The sequence below is a fragment of the Podarcis gaigeae genome (genome assembly GCF_964106915.1).
Source record: "Podarcis gaigeae genome assembly, chromosome: 6".
NCBI lineage: Eukaryota > Metazoa > Chordata > Lepidosauria > Squamata > Lacertidae > Podarcis > Podarcis gaigeae.
In genome coordinates, this window is record NC_139682.1 from 43,579,478 (window position 1) to 43,602,923 (window position 23,446).

General features: G+C 40.9%; 2 protein-coding genes across 2 annotated transcripts; both read left to right on the forward strand.

Annotated features, from left to right (window-relative positions):
- Positions 1–1,497: 1,497 nt before the first annotated feature.
- Positions 1,498–7,775, forward strand: LOC310847794 (pepsin B-like). Its single transcript, XM_083745888.1, has 9 exons — positions 1,498–1,611; positions 1,930–2,083; positions 2,845–2,962; positions 4,154–4,272; positions 4,660–4,856; positions 5,309–5,431; positions 6,151–6,295; positions 6,507–6,605; positions 7,430–7,775. Exons 1-9 carry the CDS (start codon positions 1,556–1,558, stop codon positions 7,580–7,582), a joined length of 1,164 nt encoding a protein of 387 aa, XP_083602014.1. The 5' UTR covers positions 1,498–1,555; the 3' UTR covers positions 7,583–7,775.
- Positions 7,776–15,063: 7,288 nt separating this feature from the next.
- LOC310847795 (gastricsin-like) lies at positions 15,064–22,440 on the forward strand. Its single transcript, XM_083745889.1, has 9 exons — positions 15,064–15,199; positions 15,672–15,822; positions 17,061–17,178; positions 17,770–17,888; positions 18,659–18,858; positions 19,596–19,718; positions 21,358–21,505; positions 21,733–21,831; positions 22,032–22,440. Exons 1-9 carry the CDS (start codon positions 15,144–15,146, stop codon positions 22,182–22,184), a joined length of 1,167 nt encoding a protein of 388 aa, XP_083602015.1. The 5' UTR covers positions 15,064–15,143; the 3' UTR covers positions 22,185–22,440.
- The last annotated feature ends 1,006 nt before the right edge of the window (positions 22,441–23,446 follow it).

Here is a 23,446-nt window from a genome sequence, read left to right on the forward strand (position 1 = left end):
CTCTTTTAAATGTGTTCGCCAGAAAGCTCCCCATGCAGCCACCCTAGTTTGTTTAGCGGTCTCCAGTTTCCTTGCTCACCATTGAGTGGTTTGCAATTGTGCCTTAAATATCTCATGAAGGGGCTTGCATTGCAACTGCTGCTAAAATGGTTTCAGTGCAAATCCTGTCTTAAAAGACGTTTGAGGACAAACACCTTCTTGATCCTGGAGCAAATCTCTCTGAAGGTGCGTTGTGAGCACGTCTTCAAAGAGGCTCATTACCTGAAATCCTTGTGACAACAGATGAGTGATGCCACCCACCTACAAAATATGACATACAAGGGGTAAGGCAGAAACAGATCTTGCCTGCTGAGGGGGAATATGCTCCCCAGTCCTGCTACAGAGCCATCAAAAACCATGGATTACACTCCCCAAACACTCCCTTACTGTCCCCCCCTTATGTATTAGTGGTTACCCACTCTGGCTTAACTCACACTCCTGTTACCTGTACATGATTTTATACCATTTTCTAGCATTTAATTGTTCTGCTGTGCAGGATTCAGTTTAAAGTCCTCCTGATCAGTTTTGTGTGACTCCTGCCAAGCATATCCTTTAACAAAAGAAAAGGAAAGCTACCGTACATACATTATACACCGAACTGCACATTGGATGAAGCAAGATCATTATGATCATTTGGCAAAATGTGCATCAATATTTGTGACGATACCAATGTACATATATTGTCAAAAGAATGGATCTTATATATGAACTTAGCAGCACAAACTGTAATTGCAACTCAGTGGGAAACAGTCCAAAATCTTACACTGGACACTTGGTACCACTCACCCTGGAATAAGAGCTATAATGGAAGAAATCATGTTGTAATTGTTACCTCCATTTTATATGCATTATAAAATGAAATAATAAAAAACTTTACAAAAAATGATATGCATGCAACTTCTAGCTGGTGGGAGTTAAATACTATGTGATCAGAGTTTTGATTCAAAAACCTCATTGATAGTAGTGGTAGTATAACTTTATATGGTCGAGCATGGGCCAATACCTTAGTGAAGAGAAACCTGGAGTTACTCTTGATATTGGTTGGCATCAATTAAATCAATATTGAGCCTATCCAGCATTATGTAAGCACTTGTCAGAATAACTCTGATTATTAACTTGGCCTTTATAATTTCTGAAAAGAATATGACCAACTTTTCAAGGAAACTGATTATATTTCTTTAGATATCTTGTAGATATCTTATCACCATTTTTTTTATTTGTTCCAATAGCACAGCTTTGCTCCAGATCCAGTTCTTATAACTAAATCTTTTTACAATCAAAAGCACAAATTGCTTTTTAAAACCCTTTAAACAAAAGAATTTGATTCCCTATCATTCATAAGAAAACAGAAAGTGTAGATATTGAGTGTACATAATGATATTGGAAATCTAGAGTAAACAGATAAGCCAGTAGAGGACAGTTGCTCTGAGTATAAAAGTAGGGACAAAGCAGCTGTAATTGTGGAAAGGATTTGTGGATTCTCTAGAAGATTGCTTTGGTCAAGACAGTGAGCACCATGAAGTGGCTGATCCTGGTATTGGCTTTTCTCCACCTGTCAGAGGGCCTGGAGAGGTGAGTGTCTCAACAATAGCAACACATGAGCTGAATATATGACTGGAAATTAAATCAAGTCATACAACGTCAGCCAATGTTCTTATAATGTTCCATAGCAAAATTAAATCTTTGCTTCTCAGGCTTTGACAGTTTCTCTTTCAAACACTCCCTTGCTTTTATTGAACGAATGGATGAATAATAAAGTAGCACAATGGGCTATTAGTAGCTCCCAATAACAAAATATAGGAAAGCAGATGAAGAAAGAGTGCATAGCAGAAGGACAGAAAGGCCACCCATGTTGCTTCTGGTCTCTTGAGTTCTTTGCATCTTATGCAGAGTCATTCTGAAGAAAGGGAAATCCATTCGGGAGAACATGAAGGAGAAAGGAGTGCTGGAGGAATTTCTGAAGAAACACCATGCTGATCCTGCATTGAAATACCACTGGAATGAATACAACATTGCTTACGAACCAATAACCAACAACTTGAATGTGAGTATCGCATCAATATGAATCTGTACCTTTCCCCTCCTCCCTCTCAGAGTGGTAGAGAAAATACATGAACTTGCACATTGAGCTCAGCAGTTGATAATGCCATCAAACAACCCATTTCCCCTACAAGAAGAATGAACTGAACACTCAACCGTATGTGCTCAGAGGTGTGAATTGGGGCTCTCTGTTTTATGACAGCAAGACACAGATGTTTGTCCAGTGTGCATTAACAAAACACACTGTAAATGATTTCAGCTTCTACTTTTAATTTTGGGGGTTATGGCTTCATGGTATCTTCTTTGCTTCCTGACTTGTCTGCTGAGCATTCCATGAGACACACTAAAGATTATAAGCCTGGGTAACTGATCCCGAAAGGACTTGAAGGTGGATGTTTTCACTACAGCACTTTCCTCTACTGAAGATACAAAACACGAAAATGCAACTGCCTTTGTTGGGATGAACATGGCAAGCAAAGATGCATATATCTCTTGTCTGGATGTTGGTAGTTAGAGAAGAGGATTAGGGATTATGATTCTAGCATCTTGCATAACCTTCCTGTTTGCTTTGCTGTATGCTCCTGGAGAGTAGTGTAGTTTACCTTCTTTGTGGGATGCATTGCTAAACTGAAGTCTTCATGATCTAAATAGCCCCTTTGAGATCATTGGTAGCAAAGTACTAGCAAGGCGTTGAAATGATAAAAGCATTAAAAGGTGTGGTGAAATGTCTTTATTCCACCTTACTCAAGTTTTCTCCCTTGGCAGTCTTTCTACTTTGGAGAGATCAGTATTGGAACTCCACCCCAGAACTTCCTAGTTCTCATGGACACAGGTTCTTCCAATCTCTGGGTACCTTCTGTGTATTGTAATACTGCAGCCTGTGGTGAGTACTCTACACAGTTGCTGAAAGTGGCTGTTTGTCTTCAAGAAAACACTTCATTTTGTTTAGAAATAATCTTACTGCAAACCTTATTTGCAGCTTTCAAACTTGGAATATCATAATAATATATTGACTGACAACCCTAAGATTCTCCTCCCTCCCCTGATTCTGGGCACAAACCCGTCTTTCTCTGAGTACAAATTCTTTATTTTTTCTCAACATATCATGAGATATAATACTAGAGCATTGTGTGCACACGGTATGGGTTAGAAACAGCAAATGGTGTTGTGATGGCCAGATACTATGGTGCTACTCAGCTAAGAAGTGCAGGAGGAATAGTCAATGCAAGCAGATCTTATGAAATCAATAGCATATTGCATTAATCAAGATGGACAAATCTGTCAGTTTCAGCTTTTCATTTTTTCCAGTCTTATGTTCAGTTTGTCATATTACTGCATTGTTTTGCAAATCTTCTTTTAAAAAGTCCTCACAGAAATGCACATATATCTTAGTGCACATTTCTCCCAATATACACATTTTTGTATGCCATTTTGTCTAATATACACATTTTCTGCAAGCAATTTCCCCTAATGTATACTAGCCACAACAGTTATTTTCTACCTTCTCTGTCAGAGTCAGCATGACTCAGAATAGTGGCTGCTGGGAATCACAGGTGAGAAGAGAAAACTGTTTGCACTCACATCCTGCTTACTGGCTTCCAATAGGCATCTGATTGATCATCATGACAACAGAATTCTGACTTAGATGGGCCATTACCATGATCCAGCGGCTCTTCTTATGTTCTTAAATAATGCATTTTAGTATATTATTTCCACTCATATCATACATTTTTATGTACAAATGTTCTTACGATGAAGATACATTATGAAGCTGTCCTCAAACCATGTTAAAATGGTGCAGGTCCTTCTTTTGACCAACAATGGGGACCTTCTGAGGTAAATGCACTCACAATGCTTGTATATTTTTGTGAGAAGTGCCCCTTTCCTGTTTGCCTCCTTTTTAGCCTCTTCACTATGTGTGCATATAAGAGTTCGTAGGTGGCAGGCTGGGTCTGTAGTAAAGTCAGACCTGTTGTAAACTGAATCTTGAGGAGAATGAACACTGCATGCTAATGGGCAGCTTTCACTGCCTCATAGAGATAGATTTGTACTCTGTGTTTCTTTTTTATTCTAGGGAACCACCATAGGTTCAACCCCAGTGCATCTTCCACTTACTCCAACAATGGACAGACCTATACCCTATCCTATGGGAGTGGTAGCTTAACTGTCATGCTAGGCTATGATACAGTGCAGGTAAGTGAACTTTGCACTGTGAGTCACTCATCCTTAAGTGTGCCATATTCTGGGAATATTCAAACTAAGGTAAAGCTAATAATTCTGGGAATCCAGTTAACAATGCCAGGAATCCTTTGCAGTTTAAGAAAGCATCCTGTTCTGAACTCAGCATCGAAATCTGAATTTAACAAGTGCAAAAAACTAAGTTCCTAAGCCACAGCAGTGACTGGTGGTACTCACTGAGATCCAGTTTTGCTGAGATTGACACCAGACCGCATTCTGAAGAATCCACTCCACTGGGTCTCATTGTCTCCCTGTGTAGCATTATTCCTAAACTGATGAGTATTGCCTGTCAGTTACCACGATTTACGTTGCAAGTGAACCCCATTGATTCCTTCTCCCCAGGTCCAGAATATTGTCGTTCAAAACCAGGAGTTTGGCTTGAGTCAAAATGAGCCTTCCAGTCCTTTCTACTATGCCAGTTTTGATGGGATTTTAGGCATGGGTTATCCCGGCTTAGCTGTAGCAGGTCCCACCATTATGCAGCAGATGCTAAGACAAGGGCAGCTTTCTGAACCCATCTTCAGCTTCTATTTCTCCCGGTAAGATCCAAAACCTGATATTTTTGTCAGGGGCATGTGCAAGACCACACTGAGAAATTACCGGCAATCTAGGATAAATAAAGTACTCCTAAATGGTTCCATCCTTACAGTAACAAAAGACAGTTGATAATGAGTGTACGAGCAATTGATGCAAATTAAGCTTTCTGTTAACTCTGTGACCCTTCTTAATCAACCTTCCCTTTTATTACCATCACTGGAGTGATGAAAGGATGGATTTTCACCAGTGGAGAAAGATTCTGATCCTTAATGTGGGGCAATCTGTGCCCGATTTGTTCTTTCCCCCTTTGACCTGCCAACTGTTTATTACTCTCCATTTATGCTTTCTCTAATCTTCTCTAGGCTTATTTACCTGTGGACTTATAGAGCACCATCAAATTTATAGGTAGTTAGAACTAATCCTTGTCTGTTTTAAACCATTTTTGTTTTCTCAGCCAACCAACTGCTCAGTATGGAGGGGAAATGGTTTTGGGAGGTGTAGACAATCGGTTGTACTCTGGACAAATTACCTGGACGCCAGTCACCCGTGAATATTACTGGCAGATTGGTATTCAGGAGTAAGTGGCACACATAATTTCCATTTTATCTATACCTAGCTGTGCCTTCCTGCTTTAAACATGTTCCTTTTCCAGATGACAAAAAAGGCTTTGCCTGCTCTATGGAGTGGCCGCCTTTCTGCAGAGTGGGGTACTTTTATTCCTCCTGCTTTCTGCTTTAGAATATGTGTCTTGTGGGCTTGGGACTGGAATGAAACGATTGCATCAATGGATATTCCAGCTGGGTATAGCATTTACCTAAAAATAAAAATCCAAACAAGTAACAATATTTTGCAGTATGACTACTGAGAAAATATAGATTTTCTGGAACTATAATGTTGTTTTGAGGAAGACATATAATGTCTGCATCTTTATTGCGTGCACATACTTGAATGCATGTAAAATCCAGAAAGGCCATTAACAACTCTGTCGTCGCCAAAGATCACTCTTTTGTGCCAGCCTCAAGAGAAGCAATAGGGTTAATATCTTAGCATGAAAATGGATTGGATGGATCAGTGCATAATCTACTCCAATTAATATATGACAAGATGAATCCTATGGGGAAACTCTGTGAACGGGAGGAAGTGTAGGTGGGGAGAACTGAATCTCAACCAGTGAATTTTCTGTATAATATATGTGGAAGGAGGTGGCGTGTTTTGTCTCAATGTACAATGCATAGCTACAGAGGTGAGTCTCTGAGAACCCATTTGGGGCCTTAATATCATTTCTTTCCTCTGCAGGTTTGCTATTGGCAGCCAGGCTACTGGCTGGTGCAGCCAAGGCTGCCAGGCAATCGTGGACACTGGAACATTTCTACTTGCTGTCCCTCAGCAGTACATGGGGAATTTCTTGCAAGCTGTAGGTGGTCAAGAATACAATGGTGAGGTGAGTAGATGAGGTAATTTCAGAAAGACACACCTCAGGAGACAGTGAGCTGCTTGTAGGAAACACAATGTGCTCATATAACTTTGCTATATGCACCAAAAAGAAAGGAAAACATTTTGCTTGTTTTAGCCTGTTTTCTACAGGGGACATGACTCAACCAACCTAGCCTACTCAAATAGTTAACCTTCCCTCTTTATTTGTTCATTTTCAGTTTGTGGTGAACTGCAACTATGTCCAGAACATGCCCACCATCACCTTTATCATCAATGGATCCCAGTTTCCACTGCCTCCATCTGCCTATGTCACCAATGTACGTATATACCATATTGCTAAACATAATTCCCCAGAACAATATGCATTTTGAACCATGCTATGTTTATAATAACTGTCTCCTTGATCCTTGCCCACCCTGGCTTATTAAAGGGAGCTGAGAAGGGCTGGGCGATGGGCTCTGTGGGGTGGTGAATGCTTCCCTCTGTGAGGGAGCCTTCCCAGACCTGCTGAAAGAGGCAATTATAAATAATAAAATTATTATTATTATTATTATTATTCCATCATTATCATATTCTGTCATTAAACCTTATAATTACCTGATTTCGGTTTTAAAAACAGATTACGAGTCTGGTTTTTTTTATACTAAAGTGTGGCATTTTATTTACTCAGGAAAACTGTTGTAATGGTGCCTTATATTTTTTTCTCCTAACCCTTTTTGTGGGGTCATTTTAATTTTATTTTTTGAGATAATGGACCTGACATGGATCTATCATTGATGTTAGAATTCTTTTCTAGATTTATAGTTGCAGATTGTTCCTAAAGAGATGTTTGCTCAGACTGTAATTGCCAAAAGCAAGAGTATGGTACTAGCACCTATAAAATAGTGAAAAAGAATCCCTCCATTTTGTCACTTCTCCCAGAGTGGAGATGATGCTCACTGGGCTGGCCTCACTATTGGCCCTGTCTGCATTGTGGCCAGCCCTGAAACTGGACATGTAGATGGTCAGAGACATACTGGAGCAAATAAAATGTGGATCTCTAGTGTGTCTTTGCGAACAAGTCTTTATTCCAGACTTCCTTGAAATGCCGTCTTATTTATTTCCCCAGCACAGGGTTAACTTGTTTTCTTTTGTTCCACAGAATAATGGATATTGTACAATTGAGATTGAGGCTACATACTTGCCTTCTCCAACTGGGGAGCCACTGTGGATCTTGGGTGATGTCTTCCTTAAGGAGTATTATTCTGTCTTTGATATGGCCAACAACAGGGTGGGCTTTGCACCTTCAGCCTAGATAAAGAAAAAAAAGCCCAATTCTTTTCTGGATAAATAGTGCTACTCTTTGGGAATTCAACAGAATCATTCTACATTGTTTGTAAAGGAAATTGCAGCATTCTTACCTTTCCACAATTCATCTGCTACTGCTTTTATACTATCAATTCTCTTGAGATCCATTGCTATGGAGAAATAAATACCAATATGCCAAATTTCTAGCTGTCTGTTTCAATACTGTATGTGTGGGTATCTGAGGCTCATTTTAGGAAACAATCTAGGTTGTTCCTTTTTTCTATGTCTTGTCTCTTCAGCGACTCCTCAGGTCTTAAAATCATGAGTTCTTAATCATGAACTAAGAGTCTATAATGAAATTTGAGGAACTCAAATTTGTACCCTCTATGGCATTGATTCCAGTTTTGAAAAACTGGATGGGATCAATTTCTCCCAAGGTGTAAAACCAACTTCAGTAATAAAATATCAGCTTTAAAATTTTGCAGGTTACCAAGAGAAACATAAAAAACAAGTACAACATGTGTCATAAATCTACATAAACACATTGATAGTCCAAAATGTCATTACTTTGGCAGTCATGATGTTTCATCTTTTTAGGACTGCCAGCGTCGATAATGGTAATCATCTAATAAATTTAGCCTAGAAAAATAAAAGCCTAAAAGAAGGCATGATATAATGAGCAGTGTCAAGAGAGTTACTAATTATTATCTCAAAATACCAGAAATTGATATAATTCAATGAAATTGATTGGCAGTAAGTTGAGGACAGCCAAACAGAAGCACTTCTGCACACAATGTGCAATTGACTTTTGGAATTCAGTATCACAAAAGTGTTGATAGCCGTTAGCCCTAGATGGATTTTAAAGAGGAACAGACATATTAATGAAGGATAATCTGCCAATGGTTATTAGCAATGATAGCTTAAATGGAGCTTCTCTTTTCAGAAACATTATTTCACTGATTGCCAGATTTGGGGGACAAACAGGAGATGAATATATTCATCATGCCCCCACTCATGGCCCCGTTACAGATGATAGTATGCTATACTAGACGTACCTTTGGTCTGACCCAAGAAGACATGTATTTGTCTGCCTATTAAAAAAGAAGAAACCTGTTAAGGAAATTCTATTTCATATTAGGCTATGATTTTCTGATACAATGCAGAAAAGAATCATTAATAAAGATGACATACTCCGAGACCTAAGTCTATGGTGTGTTTTTGTTAGGATATTTTTGATGCACTGATACTTCTCCCAATGGATTGTCATGAGGCTTTCTTGGGTTCTACTTACCTCCCAGCTACCATCCGGTCCCCTTTTGTGTAGAAGTAGTTGAGAGGGCATGCATATACTAAACCACTGCTATCTATGCTTCCAATTGCACAAGTTCCAATGCTGAGCATTGGAAGTAATCAGCTAATACTTGAAAGCACTACTCAGCTCATGTGTGGGTGTGGAAATATGCAAGCATGGTGATGGTGATAACGCCTTAAGCTGTACAGTGGTACCTCGGGTTACATACGCTTCAGGTTACACACTCCGCTAACCCAGAAATAGTGCTTCAGGTTAAGAACTTTGCTTCAGGATAAGAACAGAAATCGGGCTCCGGCAGTGCAGCGACAGCAGGAGGCCCCATTAGCTAAAGTGGTGCTTCAGGTTAAGAACAGTTTCAGGTTAAGAATGGACCTCCAGAACGAATTAAGTACTTAACCTGAGGTACCACTGTATATGCTTTAGTACTGAGGAGTATATGTACAGCTATCATATGCCAAGCATCAGAAAAAACAGGGGAATAAATAAATTATTGCAATACACAAGAGCTCAGTCATAAAAGGCTCACAGTGGCAAAAAGGTTTTCAAGAAATTGAGAGAATGGAGTAAGTTAGAGCCCTTTAAGACAAACAAGGTAAAGAACAAGGCTTTTGAAACTAAACAAGGCGGGTGGAAGGCAAGTAAGCTCTTGGCCAGCAAATTTGCTCAGAAAACTGGTATCGGAACATGAGAATACAGGAAACACATATATCACAGAAACTGGGATGCCTGTGACTGCCAGTTTATATTTGGAGTTATAGACCTCAGAAAGCCCAGCACCTGATAAAGTATGTGCACTTGTGAACTTGTATGTATATATATGAGAGGTCTTAATGGGGGAACATGCACAATTCATTGAAAAGGAAATTACCTGCTCAGAGGTACTAGATTCAATTAATGTGCTGAGGAATTACAAGTCTGCAGTTTTCTGTGAAGCCTTTAAATATAGTTTGGACTGGCAAAGTTTATTTTAAATCCTGCAGCCAAACCAAAGGCTTCAAACTCCTGCAGCATCATGGTATTAAAAGAGGTGGATCTGCCACAAATAGGAGGTCATCGGCAATTAATCCTATCTTGCTCGGCTCTTGTCCAATGGTGATTCCTTCCACATTGTCATTTTGTCTAATTAAAATTTCAAAAATGTGGATTACCTGCAGAAATTATTTCCCTTTAAATGGGTCACCTCCTCACTGAAATACTTAGGATTAAATATTTCTATTCAGTTTTCACAGTTGTATCAAACCATCTTTGCAACATTCTTGAATATGTCCGGAACAATCCGGACATGTGGTAACCCTAGACTGTCATGTGGTCATGTGGCCACTCCCAGTCACCAGTCTAGCTGCCGCATTCTGGATTAGTCACCTTCAAAGGTAGCCCTACGTAGCAGTCCAAGTTGGAGATAACCAGAGCCTGCACCATTCTGGTGAGACAGTCTGCGGGCAGGTAGGGTCTCAACCTGCATACCAGATGGAGCTGGTAGACAGCTGCCCAGCTGTGAGTCCAAAATGACTCCCAGGCTGCACATCTGGTTACCACATTCAGGACCAGGGAGTCCCCCACACCTACTCGCCCCCTGTCCCCCCAAAAGAGTACTTCTGTCTTGTCAGGATTCAACCTCAATCTGTTAGAGCACCCAGCCCAAATGATACACCACACCACATTTTCTGTGTTTGTTTCAAACACTCCAAGCTTACATCATGGAAGAACAATTGAGAATATGGCAGAATTATTTTTTAGGCTTTATCTGGCATGGGAAAAGGCACTATTTAAGAAATTCAAACATTATAAGGAAAACCAAAAAGTGGGGGAGCAGCAGTGCCAAATCTCTTCTACTATTGAATGAATGAATGAATGAATGAATTTATTAATACGGTCACAGACCAGCGTCAACACACACAATATCACAGATCATAAAAAATATCAGAAATACAAGGGACAGTATGAATAAAACAAGGCTTTAAATATAAAAATTAAAATTAATTGTTAGCGTGTCCCCTGTAATTAACATTTAGGGGTTTGAACATTATGGGATACCACTTGCTTCCTGCGATTGATTGCAGACGCACAGAATTTAGCTACATTTAATGTAGTCTTGGGATTCTTGTCCTCTAGCAGTAGTTTTAAACTATGGTATTCCGATTCTTTCCTGGACTTTTGCAAAACAGGTGTAATAAAAGTCAAACGTATATCCTCATAAAGACGAGAACATAATAGTACATGTGAAGCAGTTTCAACTTCCAACGAGCCACAAGGACAGACCCGTGCTGTGTATGGTTTACCCTCAAATCTGCCCTGAAGTAAGGCAGAAGGAAGAACGTTAAATCTGGTGAGGGTAAAAGACTGTCTGTATTTCTTCTACTATTATATTGCTTTACAATTGGCACAAATGGTAAAATGGGGAAGGGCTTTTTTGATGTCAAGCTGAGCAACATGTTGCCATTTCTTATTCTCTGGATCTACAAAGCAAAGTAGAAGAGTGATTCTTAATAAAAACCTGGTTACAGCCAGTAAGCTATGGGACACATGATGTATGCATCTTTCTTCAGGGACATCACTGCTAAATTGTTTCTTATTGCGTTCAGATGTTCATCAGAATATTTTTTTTCAACCAATCCTCATCCTAGGCTAAGGAGGATTTTAAAAACTTTATAGACCTAAGCCATTATCCTAATTTGCTTTTTTTGCACAGATTATGACAGTCTTAAAAAAAATAAATACAGAAGAACCAACAAATATTTTTATTCCCTGGTTTTCTGAATATTCAAATAACAAACATCAGCATAAAGCAGAAAGGCTATAACAATCTTCAACAGAAATTCCATTAACTTGATTGCCATACTTGCAATTCAAAGTCTTGTGCAGAAAAAGGACTTACAAAGGTAAGTTGATATGAATGTGGTGAACTCAGTCTACAGAGGAATGATCTCGTAAACAACTTCTATAAACAAATGGGAAAAAAATTATATGAAAAGGAATTGCAGAAGGAGATGTGCCAGCTCTGCTGTATCATCTTCAGAGGTAGGATGAAGTGCCCACCTCAGGTGATGGAAGTGCAAGAGGTGGCACTTTGCCCACCCCAACACTTCTGCCATTGTCAAGAGGGAAGCATTTTGGTGTGTGGCATTGCTATTCGTTCTCCCTGCCCACAAGGGACAAGCTGACTGGGAATGCTTGGAGAAGCGCTCCAGCTCCTGCCAAGTTTGCTGAGAGCCAAGGTGCAGCAGCGGTAGAAGTGGTGTGGTGGAAACAATTTCTGTTCCATCCCCGGTGGTGAAACAGAATGGGACTTTCCGCACAGATCACTTTGTGTAAATGTAAATGACCCTTTACATGCTGGAGGAGACTCTTGAAAATCCCATGGACTGCAAGAAGATCAAACCTATCCATTCTGAAGGAAATCAGCCTTGAGTGCTCACTGGAAGGACAGATCCTGAAGCTGAGGCTCCAATACTTTGGCCACCTCATGAGAAGAGAAGACTCCCTGGAAAAGACCCTGATGTTGGGAAAGATGGAGGGCACAAGGAGAAGGGGACGACAGAGGACTAGATGGTTGGACAGTGTTCTCGAAGCTACCAGCATGAGTTTGACCAGACTGCGGGAGGCAGTGGAAGACAGGAGTGCCTGGCGTGCTCTGGTCCAGGGGGTCACGAAGAGTCAGACAGGACTAAACGACTAAACAACAACAAATGATGCTTTCTTTCTTTCTTTTTAAATGTGTTTATCAGTTAAGTACAGCTATATGGCTAACAAATGGGCTTTCCTGGAGGAGATGCCTAGAACAAGTGGCACATGTTTATCATTGGAGGACATGGACTAAGATACTAAGATGCAGAAGTCTGGGAAATTGAGGCAAATTAATATTAACTGCATGGGTGACTTGTCCAAAGCACAAAGTGATTGCCATTATACACAAGGGTTCGAACCTTGGCTTCCCACATTTAAAACTAGCACAGTCCACTGGCTCCACAGTTGGGGAGGGAGTGAAATAAACAAGCATACTGAATACACATTCAGTATCTTTGTTTTTTTCACTCCCTCCCCAACTGTGGACCCTGTGGATGACCTTGAAGGAAACTGAACAGAAAATACACAAGTGAAACACTGCCTCATTCCTGTGCCCAAGTACGTGTAGTCTCAATGCTTTGGACTGACTACTTGGTAAAAACTCCACTGAATTGGAGGGTTTGTCTCTTCATTTGCCCTTAAGAGTCTTCGAAAAACCACAACGAGCCCTTTCAGCTGTTTATTCAGCTGATGACCGATAGCTTTCATTGCTCACTCTGATGGACAAATTTTATGTCACTTTACCCTGTGCTAGCTTTGGGATTGATAAGGATACTTTTCCATGCTGATACGATAGAGCGGTATAAATGGTGCCTGTTAATCTAATGTCCATGAAGGTCTTTAGCAGTGATTCCTGCACTGTATGGTTCCATCAGTGGGAAGAAAGGTCAACAGAATTAAAAGAACATGGAGAGAGCCATGCTGGGTCAGACCAAAGGCCCATCTAGTACAGCATCCTGTTTTCACAATAGCCAACCAGATGCCAGTGACTGTAAGCAGGGCCTGTGTGCAACAGGGCTGTCCCTACCTGCAACTGATAGACAGAGGCATAACTGAGTGTATGTCGGGAGGGGGCTCATTTAATTTCACTGCTCACAGATGGTGTAGTGACAATAAAGGTTTATTATTATTATTATTTATTATTATAATGCCTCTGACATTAAAGATAGAGCACAGTGATTTGATAGCCTTATCTTTTATGAATTTGCCTAATTCTCTTTTAAAGCCATCCTGGTTGGTGGCCATCCCTAGTTCTTATGGGAGCACTTTGTGAAGTACTTTCTTTGGTTCGTCCTGAATCTTCCAACATTGCGCTTCATTGGGGGGCCTAGGGTTCTAGTATTAGGAAAATGGAAGAAACAAACATCACTCTGTCTACTTCCTCTACACCACACAAAATCTTATATACCTCTATCATGTCCCCTCTTGCTCATCTTAATATACATACATACATACATACATACATACATACATACATATAATGCTGTAATTTTTTCCACATAGATCAGTTGTCCCACTTTACACTGAATCTCATTTGTTGTGCACTGAGTCATATTTAGAATATCCTTCTGAAGCTCCCCATAACTTGCTTAGAATGTCAGCATTCTGAATACTTGGGTTTATCCACAAGCTTGGCTACTCCACAATTCACCCTTGACTCTAGATCATTTATGAAGACATTAAATAGTATCAGCCTCAATGTAAGGCCTTGGTGGACCCTACTTCTTACTTCCTTCATTTGTGGAGACGGTTCACAGTATTTATTTGAATGCAACATTTCCTGGCCTTTAACCGGTTACCAGTCCAGAAGAGGAACTGAATCTTGAATATATATTTTTCTAGAATCCTTGATCTCAAAAGTCAGGCTGGATAAATCCCTACATTGATTAATCATTCAAATGTTTATTATTTTAATTGTTACTAGGAAACAGGAATATCATGAAAAATCTGTGGCAGACATAACCCATTTGGTGAACTGTTAAATATTGCAGTGGATCTGTCTGTCTGTCTGTCTATCTGTCTATCATCTATCTATATCTATATCTATCTATCTATCTATCTATCTATCTATCTATCTATCTATCTATCTATATCTATCTATCTATCTATCTATCATCTATCAATCATCTATCAATCATCTATCTATCTATCATCTATCATCTATCTATCTATCTATCTATCTATCTATCTATCTATCTATCTATCATCTATCTATCTAATCTATCATCTATCTATTATCGGTATATGCAAGTATACATATATACCCCCACATGCACAAACACTGAATCCCTTGAATTTTAGAAGAAACAATGGGATTGAGATGAAGTGAAATGGGGTGAAGAACAGTGATTGTTCCTTTCTCATTCTTGATAACCCCAATTTTTCCCTTGCTGTATCAGCACATGTATTGTTTCTTATCTAATCTTAATTGCTTTATATACACAATTATTACTTTTAATGGAAAGTCAATGAAAGGATAAAAAAAAAAATCTTACCATACCTGATTGTGTTGATAGTGGTTGGGTAGTAGGCTACAAGGAATGGCAATGCAAGCCAATAAGGTGTTTACATTTTTTTGGTTTGGGGGGGCATCTGTGGTATAAAAGCAAGGGCTGAAAAGTGAGACTTCAGACCACTTTCTTCTGAGGTCTACTAAGCTCATCAGGTGTTGTCGTGGGAGAAACCAAGCATCATGAAGTGGGTGCTCCTGGTTCTGGCTTGCTTCCAGCTGTCAGATGGACTAGTCAAGTGAGTGTTCTTACTCAGTTTAATACTATATATGAAACAGAACAGCATAGAGACCAATAAGATGCAAAAATTGTTCACTTGCTAATCAGGTAGCATTAGAATTTTTGAACTTTCATGGTATAAGTCAGGAGTAAGGTAAAATTATATAGCACAGAGAATTAGATGACAGTACAGGGATGAGTGAAGATGTGAGAATATTTTTCTCCACATGGTAAGGAGGAGCCATGTATAAAGGGTGTTTCATGCAATAATACTCACATACTCAGTAAACCTAATTTCTTCAGTTTGTTGAATGTGCATCCTTCCATCAATTGCCATAGAAAAACAACAAGTGGGCAAGGGGCAGTCTCAGCGCAGCAACAGGAACAAATATGGTGGTGGTTCTTTGTCATCCAAGTTGTGTGGGGTCCTTGAATGGCAAGTATCACTCTATTAATTATATATCTATGCTCTGCTTTTTAATTCCATATAGTGTCCTTCTGAAGAAGGGCAAGTCTATCCGAGAGGTGATGAAGGAGAAGGGTGTGCTGGAAGATTACCTGAAGAACCACAAACTTGACCCGGCCAAAAAGTACATCTTCAATGAGTACAATGTTGCTTATGAACCAATGGCGTACATGGATGTGAGTCTCCTGTCCTTTCTGAGTTAACTTGTCTTTGTATCTTTGATGTTCTCTTTAACAAGCCTATATTTTTCATCACTACAGCAGAATGCTATTAGGCTGAGAAACCACATGGAATGTAGCATTCCATTTAAGGATGCATGAGTATTTCTAGGCTCAACCCTCATAACAGTTCAAGCCTTTTTGTGAGTGCTGGGCCTGAGTGCTCACAAAAGACTTATAAGCACTCGAAATGTGCACCACTGCCTCCCCCTACCCCAGTGTGTGTAACTTACCTTTGGACCAGGGGAAGAAGGCAGCAGCAGAGGAGTTGACAGTGGGCCCTGTGGAGACCCAGCAGCATGAGATTCCACAATGATATAAGGCTGGAGAACTACCTAAGCATAGAAAAGATGCTATTTGCACAATTTCTGCTGGGAAGAATCCCCACTGCATGATGGAGAAACCACTGGTTGCTGCTGTTGCTGATTATCTTCTTCCATCCATGGTCGAAAGCTCAATCCTTTAGAGAAGGGGGAAATGGCTGAGGTGGTGGTGAAGCTATCTGAGACTCCATTCACCCTGCATGTAGTAGTCTATGAGCAGTGTCTTTCTTGCCTCAGTCCTGTATGAGGGCATTCAAACCCCCCTATTTGAGTGATCACAACATCCCAATGTGTAATGCCAATGTGTGTGTGTCTTTTGAGAAATCCTAAGCCTTGGGAAATTGATCAGGTTGGGAGCTTCGAAAATTCACAGAATCACTCATTCCATGCAAATCACAGAGCTAAGTTCATGCCTGAATTCTTATGGAATTCACATTGTGAAATATTTTGGATAAATTAACGGGGGAAATTCGGAACCAACGCGATGAGAGATTCACCGAGGACTGGAATAAATTTACAGAGTATATCAAAAATGTATGTGAGGAGCAATTAACGCTTGTTGGCTTTCAAGAAGCTCTGTGAAAATGATTGATAGAAATGTTGCTTAAAAGATATGATGACATTAAGATTGTTAAAGCGCAATATAAATTTAAGAAATGTGAGTAATTGTGATAATATGGAAAATTGTCAGACAGGCTGAGGGAAGTCTAAAAGATGTATATGTTAGAAGTGGATGTTAAACATGGATGGAATGCATATTGGAAATTGAATATATATATATATATATATATATATATATATATATATATATATATATATATATAATGTGTGTGTGTGTATAAGGAATTCACATTGTGAATATTTTATCCCCAGGCTTCTTACTATGGAGAAATCAGCATTGGAACACCACCTCAGAATTTCTTGGTGCTGTTTGACACTGGCTCTTCAAACTTGTGGGTGCCTTCTGTCTACTGCAACAGCCAGGCGTGCAGTAAGTCACCAATCCCCAACTGTTCAAAAGCTAGCTTTATTCATAAAAGGTAAAGGTAAAGGTACCCCTGACCATTAGGTCCAGTTGCGGATGACTCTAGGGTTGTGGTGCTTATCTCGCTCTATAGGCTGAGGAGTTGGCGTTTGTCCGCAGACAGCTGCCAGGTCATGTGGCCAGCATGACTAAGCCGCTTCTGGCAAACCAGAGCAGTGCACAGAAACACCGTTTACCTTCCCACAGGAGCAGTACCTATTTATCTACTTGCACTTTGATGTGCTTTCGAACCGCTAGGTTGGCAGGAGCAAGGACCAAACAACCGCCGACCTTCTGATCGGCAAGCCCTAGGGCTCTGTGGTTTAGACCACAGCGCCACCCGCATCCAGCTTTATTCATAGCTACAGCTAAGCCAGCTGTGGTGTGATGGAATACAGACAGAGCTTCAACAGAGCCTCGCTGCCAAGAAACTGAATTTCTGTTATCCATGATGCCAAGCAAAGGCTTTTCTAACCGTACTACTTCTGCTGATGCTGTGCAACATTTAGGGTATATCCTATGGAAGCTTTCAGCCTTTTATTATATTTCTCCCCACAGCTGGTCATTCAAGATTCAATCCCAGCCAGTCCTCCACCTACTCCACCAATGGACAGACCTTCTCCCTGCAGTATGGTAGTGGTAACCTTGATGGATTTTTTGGCTTTGACACCATGAGAGTAAGTGTCACTTGATCTTTTATGGGGAGGGTGAACTAGTCCAATGCTGCCAATGAATCACCGTTGAGTGAATCTGCTAATTCAGGGGTGGGGAACCATCCCTCTTAGCCATCATTGTCACAGTCCGGTTTACAGGTGATTGAAGTCCTGGCTGAGGACTTTGGGACCGGGAGCATGATGGCGGGGTGGGAGCAGGAACGAGAGTCCAAAAGCCAGGGGTCTGAGGGTCAGGAAGCAGGGAGTCACAAAGCCAAGGGTCTGAGGGTCGAGAAGCAAGGAGTCACAAAGTCAAGGGTCCGAGGGTTGAGGAGCAAGGAGTCACAAAGTCAAGGGTCCAAGGATCAGGAAGCAAGAAGCCCAAGGCAGGAAATGTGTTGCTGTGACAAAGAGCACAAGGGAAATGCTGACCTTATATCCCTTCCCGGCTCTTGCCACCAGGTGCAGCGAGTTACCAAGTGGCCTCACCTGTGCAGCCGCGCCTTGCCTCTCCAGAACAAACTTAGGAAGGCCCCAGTCCTGTGAAGCCCTACTGGTCACAGGGCCTGGCTCCTGCACGTACTCCTGACAATCATAAGCTAAGGGATGATTCAGGGATGATGAGAATTGTGGTCCAACAATATCTGAAGGGCACCATGTTGGCTACCTCTGTTCTAGAAGCTCAAAAGCAGGCCACTAAGATGGTGGATGCCCTCTTTTGACAATTTATAATTCTTTTCATTCCTATCCTATCTATGAATTTTACGATGACACTTTCACTTTGTCTCCTTTAGCTCCAGAACATTGTTGTCACTAAGCAAGAATTCGGCCTGAGTGAAAATGAACCTGGCTCCAACTTCGTTTATGCCCAGTTTGATGGCATCTTGGGGATGGCTTATCCTTCTCTTGCAGTTGGGGGTGCTACAACGGCCTTAGAGGGGATGTTGCAGCAAAACATGCTTTCACAGCCAATCTTCAGCTTCTATCTGAGCTCGTAAGAAAAAGAAGCCATTTCCCCTTTAGTTTTAATGTCCCACACTCCTTTGCTTTTCATACATCACAGCATAAATATAAATGGGTTGGATCTAGAATAAATTAATCATGCTTTACTGCCACAGAAATAGATGAGATTTCAGTTAGTCATGAAGGGATGGAATTTTCTGAAAATCTCAGCATTAAGCATAATTTTTCGAACTTCCTTCTCACTCCATGATTTTGATGAGAAGAAAGTTATGTCCCTGTGTGCGTCTGCTATAAATGGAAACACTTCTCAAATGTTATATGCATGTTTATACACATTATTGTATGTGTTACTATACATGTTAATATTATGCATAGATTATATTCACCCCAGGTTTCCTAAAGTAACAAGCAAAAAAATTATACGTACAACAGTGTACATGGCTGTATAAAAATACATATATATTAATACTTATAAAATTATAGTGCAGAAACAACATATTGCATGGGACTAGACTCTCACACATATACGTATTTTGGGGTATAATTTTGCATTAAATGTTGTATATAGTCAGCCATTTAAAAAACCCAACAATGCACAAGAAATTCATATGTACAGTACTGTACTCTCACTGTGTATTTATTGCAGGTCCTTAATTTTCCTTGAAGGGAATTTTGCATTTATACAACCCAAATGAGGGCCATCCCTTTACACAATGTTCTTTGCTTTAAACATTCCAGAACAAATTAATCCTTTCTTTTTGTTTGTAGCCAACCAAGCTCTCAGTATGGCGGTGAGGTTGTCTTTGGAGGTGTAGACACTCGACTGTACTCTGGAGAGATCTATTGGGCTCCAGTCACCCAAGAACTTTATTGGCAGATTGGAATTCAAGAGTGAGTTGAAATTGTGAAAAAAATAATTCAAGAGCATTGGAGAATTCCCATAAATATCTATATAGTGCTGTGCTTTTGAAGTTTCTTGGATTTGAGCCAGACTCTTCTAGAAGGAATGCAGATATAAACTGAAACTTGCACATTGTTTCTCAAAGCATCATAGAGATTTCACCAAAGTAAATGATTGCATTGTCACTTTATGTTCACATGATTTCTGGGATAAGAATATTCAAACTGCAGTGGATTAAAATGGAAGTAGGATGTGGCTTTGCTCATGAGCCTACAGCTATGTATTATAGTGGTGGACTTGTAATCTGGTGAACTGGCTTCGATTCCCCACTCCTCCACATGCAGCTGCTAGGTGACCTTGGGCTAGTCACACTTCTTTGAAGTCTCTCAGCCCCACTCACCCCACAGAGTGTTTGTTGTGGGGGAGGAAGGAAAAGGAGAATGTTAGCCGCTTTGAGACTCCTTAGGGTAGTGATAAAGCGGGATATCAAATCCAAACTCTTCTAAAGTACATTGAAGTCCCTAGGGAAGATTATTTCTTGAACGTGTAAAATTGGACTGCAAGCCTAGATGTTTTGCATGCCACAAGCTTATTGTTTAAACTTAGGCTAGGAACTGAGCCTGAGCCCATGCTCCATGGTTTCTTTATCTCATGGAGATGTTGATTGGAGGATTAATAGGGCCAAGGAGGTGAACGGCATATAGCACTGGGTGGGAATTTATATTTATAACTTATATCCTCCCCTTCTATATCAAGAGGGCAGCTTGCAAGAATTTAAGATATCTTACCATATTATAAAAACCTAAGTGTTATCATCACGCTGCAATGCCCTCAGCTGCAGGTGGTGCTGTGAACTGCAGAATCATGGGAGGCAGTGGATGGGCAGCCCAGGCAAGCCAAGGAGTGACAGCCCAAACAGGCCAGGGCAGCCCCTCAGCTGCTCCGGCTCCTCTGCCCGCCAGCATCCAGATCCCTAGACCAGCTGGCACTGTTACTGCCCACCATCCTGCTTCATGGTTGGCCTTGGAATCTGCTGCTGCCATGGCTGATCCTCATGAAGAGTGGCAGAATGAGCAGCACAGGAAGGGAAAAGGTGGCTGGTTGGCACCATGAAGTAGAAAGGGAAGCAGTGGATGGCTTTGGCAAGGGTGGTTGGTGGAGGTTGGGTGAATGTAGGTGAGGTTGGTAAGTGAAGTGAGCAAGGGTACAGCCCCTAGTAAAACATTGTTATGCAACTTCCATCATATTAGATTTCAGGACAATCCACACCATGTTATGGTATAGTTATGCACTGACTGAGTACTAATCTGTAAGAAAGCTATGATACACAAATGACAAACTAGGAAGACTGCAGGTAAGACTGGCTTGTTAAGAGTCAGCATGAGGTTTATATCAGTATCAGCAAGGAATCAATCCACTCTTTTTGGTGCATAGAGAAGCACATGGCACCTCCTGGTCCTCCCACATCAGAACAGAAGGCAGTGAAAGGGAGGCATGAGCTTCACAGTAATAAATCTTTTTAAAGAAATTTAGTGGCCAGCAAGGACTTCATACATTTTTTACAGAAGATACAGGCAAGACTGCACATGAGAGGTATGGTGGGATTTTCAATGTGTTCCCTGTTCTTAGGTTTTCTATTGGGGGAAGAGCTACTGGATGGTGCAGCCAAGGTTGCCAAGCTATTGTGGACACTGGGACATCCCTCCTCACTGTTCCTCAGCAGTACATAGCGAGTTTTGCGCAGGCTGTGGGTGCTCAGCAAAATCAGTACGGAGAGGTAGGTGAAATTACATATTTTGAAGAGCTGGAAGGGTAACGCAGGATGCAGGGTGATGTAGGATATAGCTGGCATATGCGCAGTTTGTGTGGATGGCCTCAAAGTCACCAAGAATCCTGCCATTATAGAAGTAATTGATGCCTACGGAATGACTACATCTCAGTTCCATGCAGTCCTAGCTGTCCTCCTATAGGAGATTAACCAGTCATTGCATTCTTCCTTCACAGTATGCGGTTGCTTGCAGCAATGTTCAGAATTTGCCCACCATCTCCTTCAACATCAATGGGGTTTCCTTCCCTCTGCCCCCCAGTGCCTACATCCTCAATGTAAGTTTTAGAGATGTGGACATCATTAACCCGTTTGTTTTCTTTTAGCATAAGAACCAATAGAAAGAATTAGAACTTAAGGTTCGGGACAGGAGAAGAAAGACAGGGCTTTCTCTTGAGTGCCATCTGTCTTTATAATAACTGGGCTAGCATCTTTATGGATCCTACTCACTTTCCCCTTTCTATTTATTGCTTTACAGAACAATGGCTACTGCACAGTTGGGATTGAGCCCACCTATCTGCCTTCCCAAAACGGACAGCCTCTCTGGATCCTGGGAGATGTCTTCCTCAGGAAGTACTATTCCGTCTATGACATGGGCAACAACAGGATTGGCTTTGCAGCTGCTGCCTAAGCTTCTTTGCTATTATACCCGAGTTGTATCTATTACAATGCCTTTCTTTTAAGATTCTTACTGAGATTAAAGGGGTAGTTTAAATGCTTGCCCTTATCTCTGTTACAATTTCTTGCTTTCCCTTTAAGCTTGTCTTGGACCATTCTCCTTGAACTATCTGCACTCTGGGGCCCTGGGTTTTTTTTTCTTTCTTGAATCACTGGCTGCTGTTATAATGATGTTTGTGGCAGATTGGATAATAAATGGTCAAACCTGAGATATTCATGCTCAAGTCTGCTCAGCTACTGTTCTGCTATTTACAGAGGACATTAAAGAAGAGTGCTCTTAGCTGGAATCTGTATACCTGGAATAAATCTTAGGCTAAATAACGGTAGCTCCTTTAAATGACGCTGGCAGCCTCAGCTCACTGTTAATGTTTTGGAAAGGAGCAATGCCAAATGTTGCTCTTGTTATGGCAGCATTGCTCTTGGCCCCACAGATAAATGACACAGGGGATTGCTCAAGGCCATCCAGTCCACCCCACCAAAGACAGAGCCATCCATCCACACCACCTCCATAGGTAAATAGATGCTCTTGAGAGACAAGACCACAGTGCTTCCCAAAAGAAGTCAGGTACACAGCAGGAGATTCTTACCGACCAGTATGCATTCAGATTACCCATACACAGGACCCAAGCATGAACATACACACACACAAACACACCTGACCTGCTATATTGACTCCTTTCCCTGAGCCAAGCTGTTCCTTATTCATGCACAAAACCTCTCTGGGAATTTGAAATAGTGTGCAATCCCCGTACACTCTACCCTGCCTTACTTCTGTGCAGTTCACACGTGTTTCTGAAGCAAGAGAACATAATGCAGTTTTCTAACCAAGAGTGGGAGGGGAAGTGGCAGAAGGCCAGGGACCCATTGACAAAGACTCCTGGCACTGCCTTATAAATAAACAGGCTCAGGTGTAATGCCACCATGCTAGTGAGACATTACAATTTATCAATTCACAATGATATTACTACCTAGGGCATTTTCCCACCAGAACAGCATTACTGAACCCTATGTTTCAGCAACATGAATCGTTGTAAGCTATTTAACAGATAGCTCACATGTGAGTTCCCTGCTTCAAGCAATATCTATTTCCTCCCAGCGCTGGCCATGTTTTAATAACTGGTTTTTCTAAGTAGTAATTATGCTACCTACACATATTTCCTAATGAGCCCAACGGAGATTATTTCCTACTAAGCTTATGATTATAGCCTGATTCTT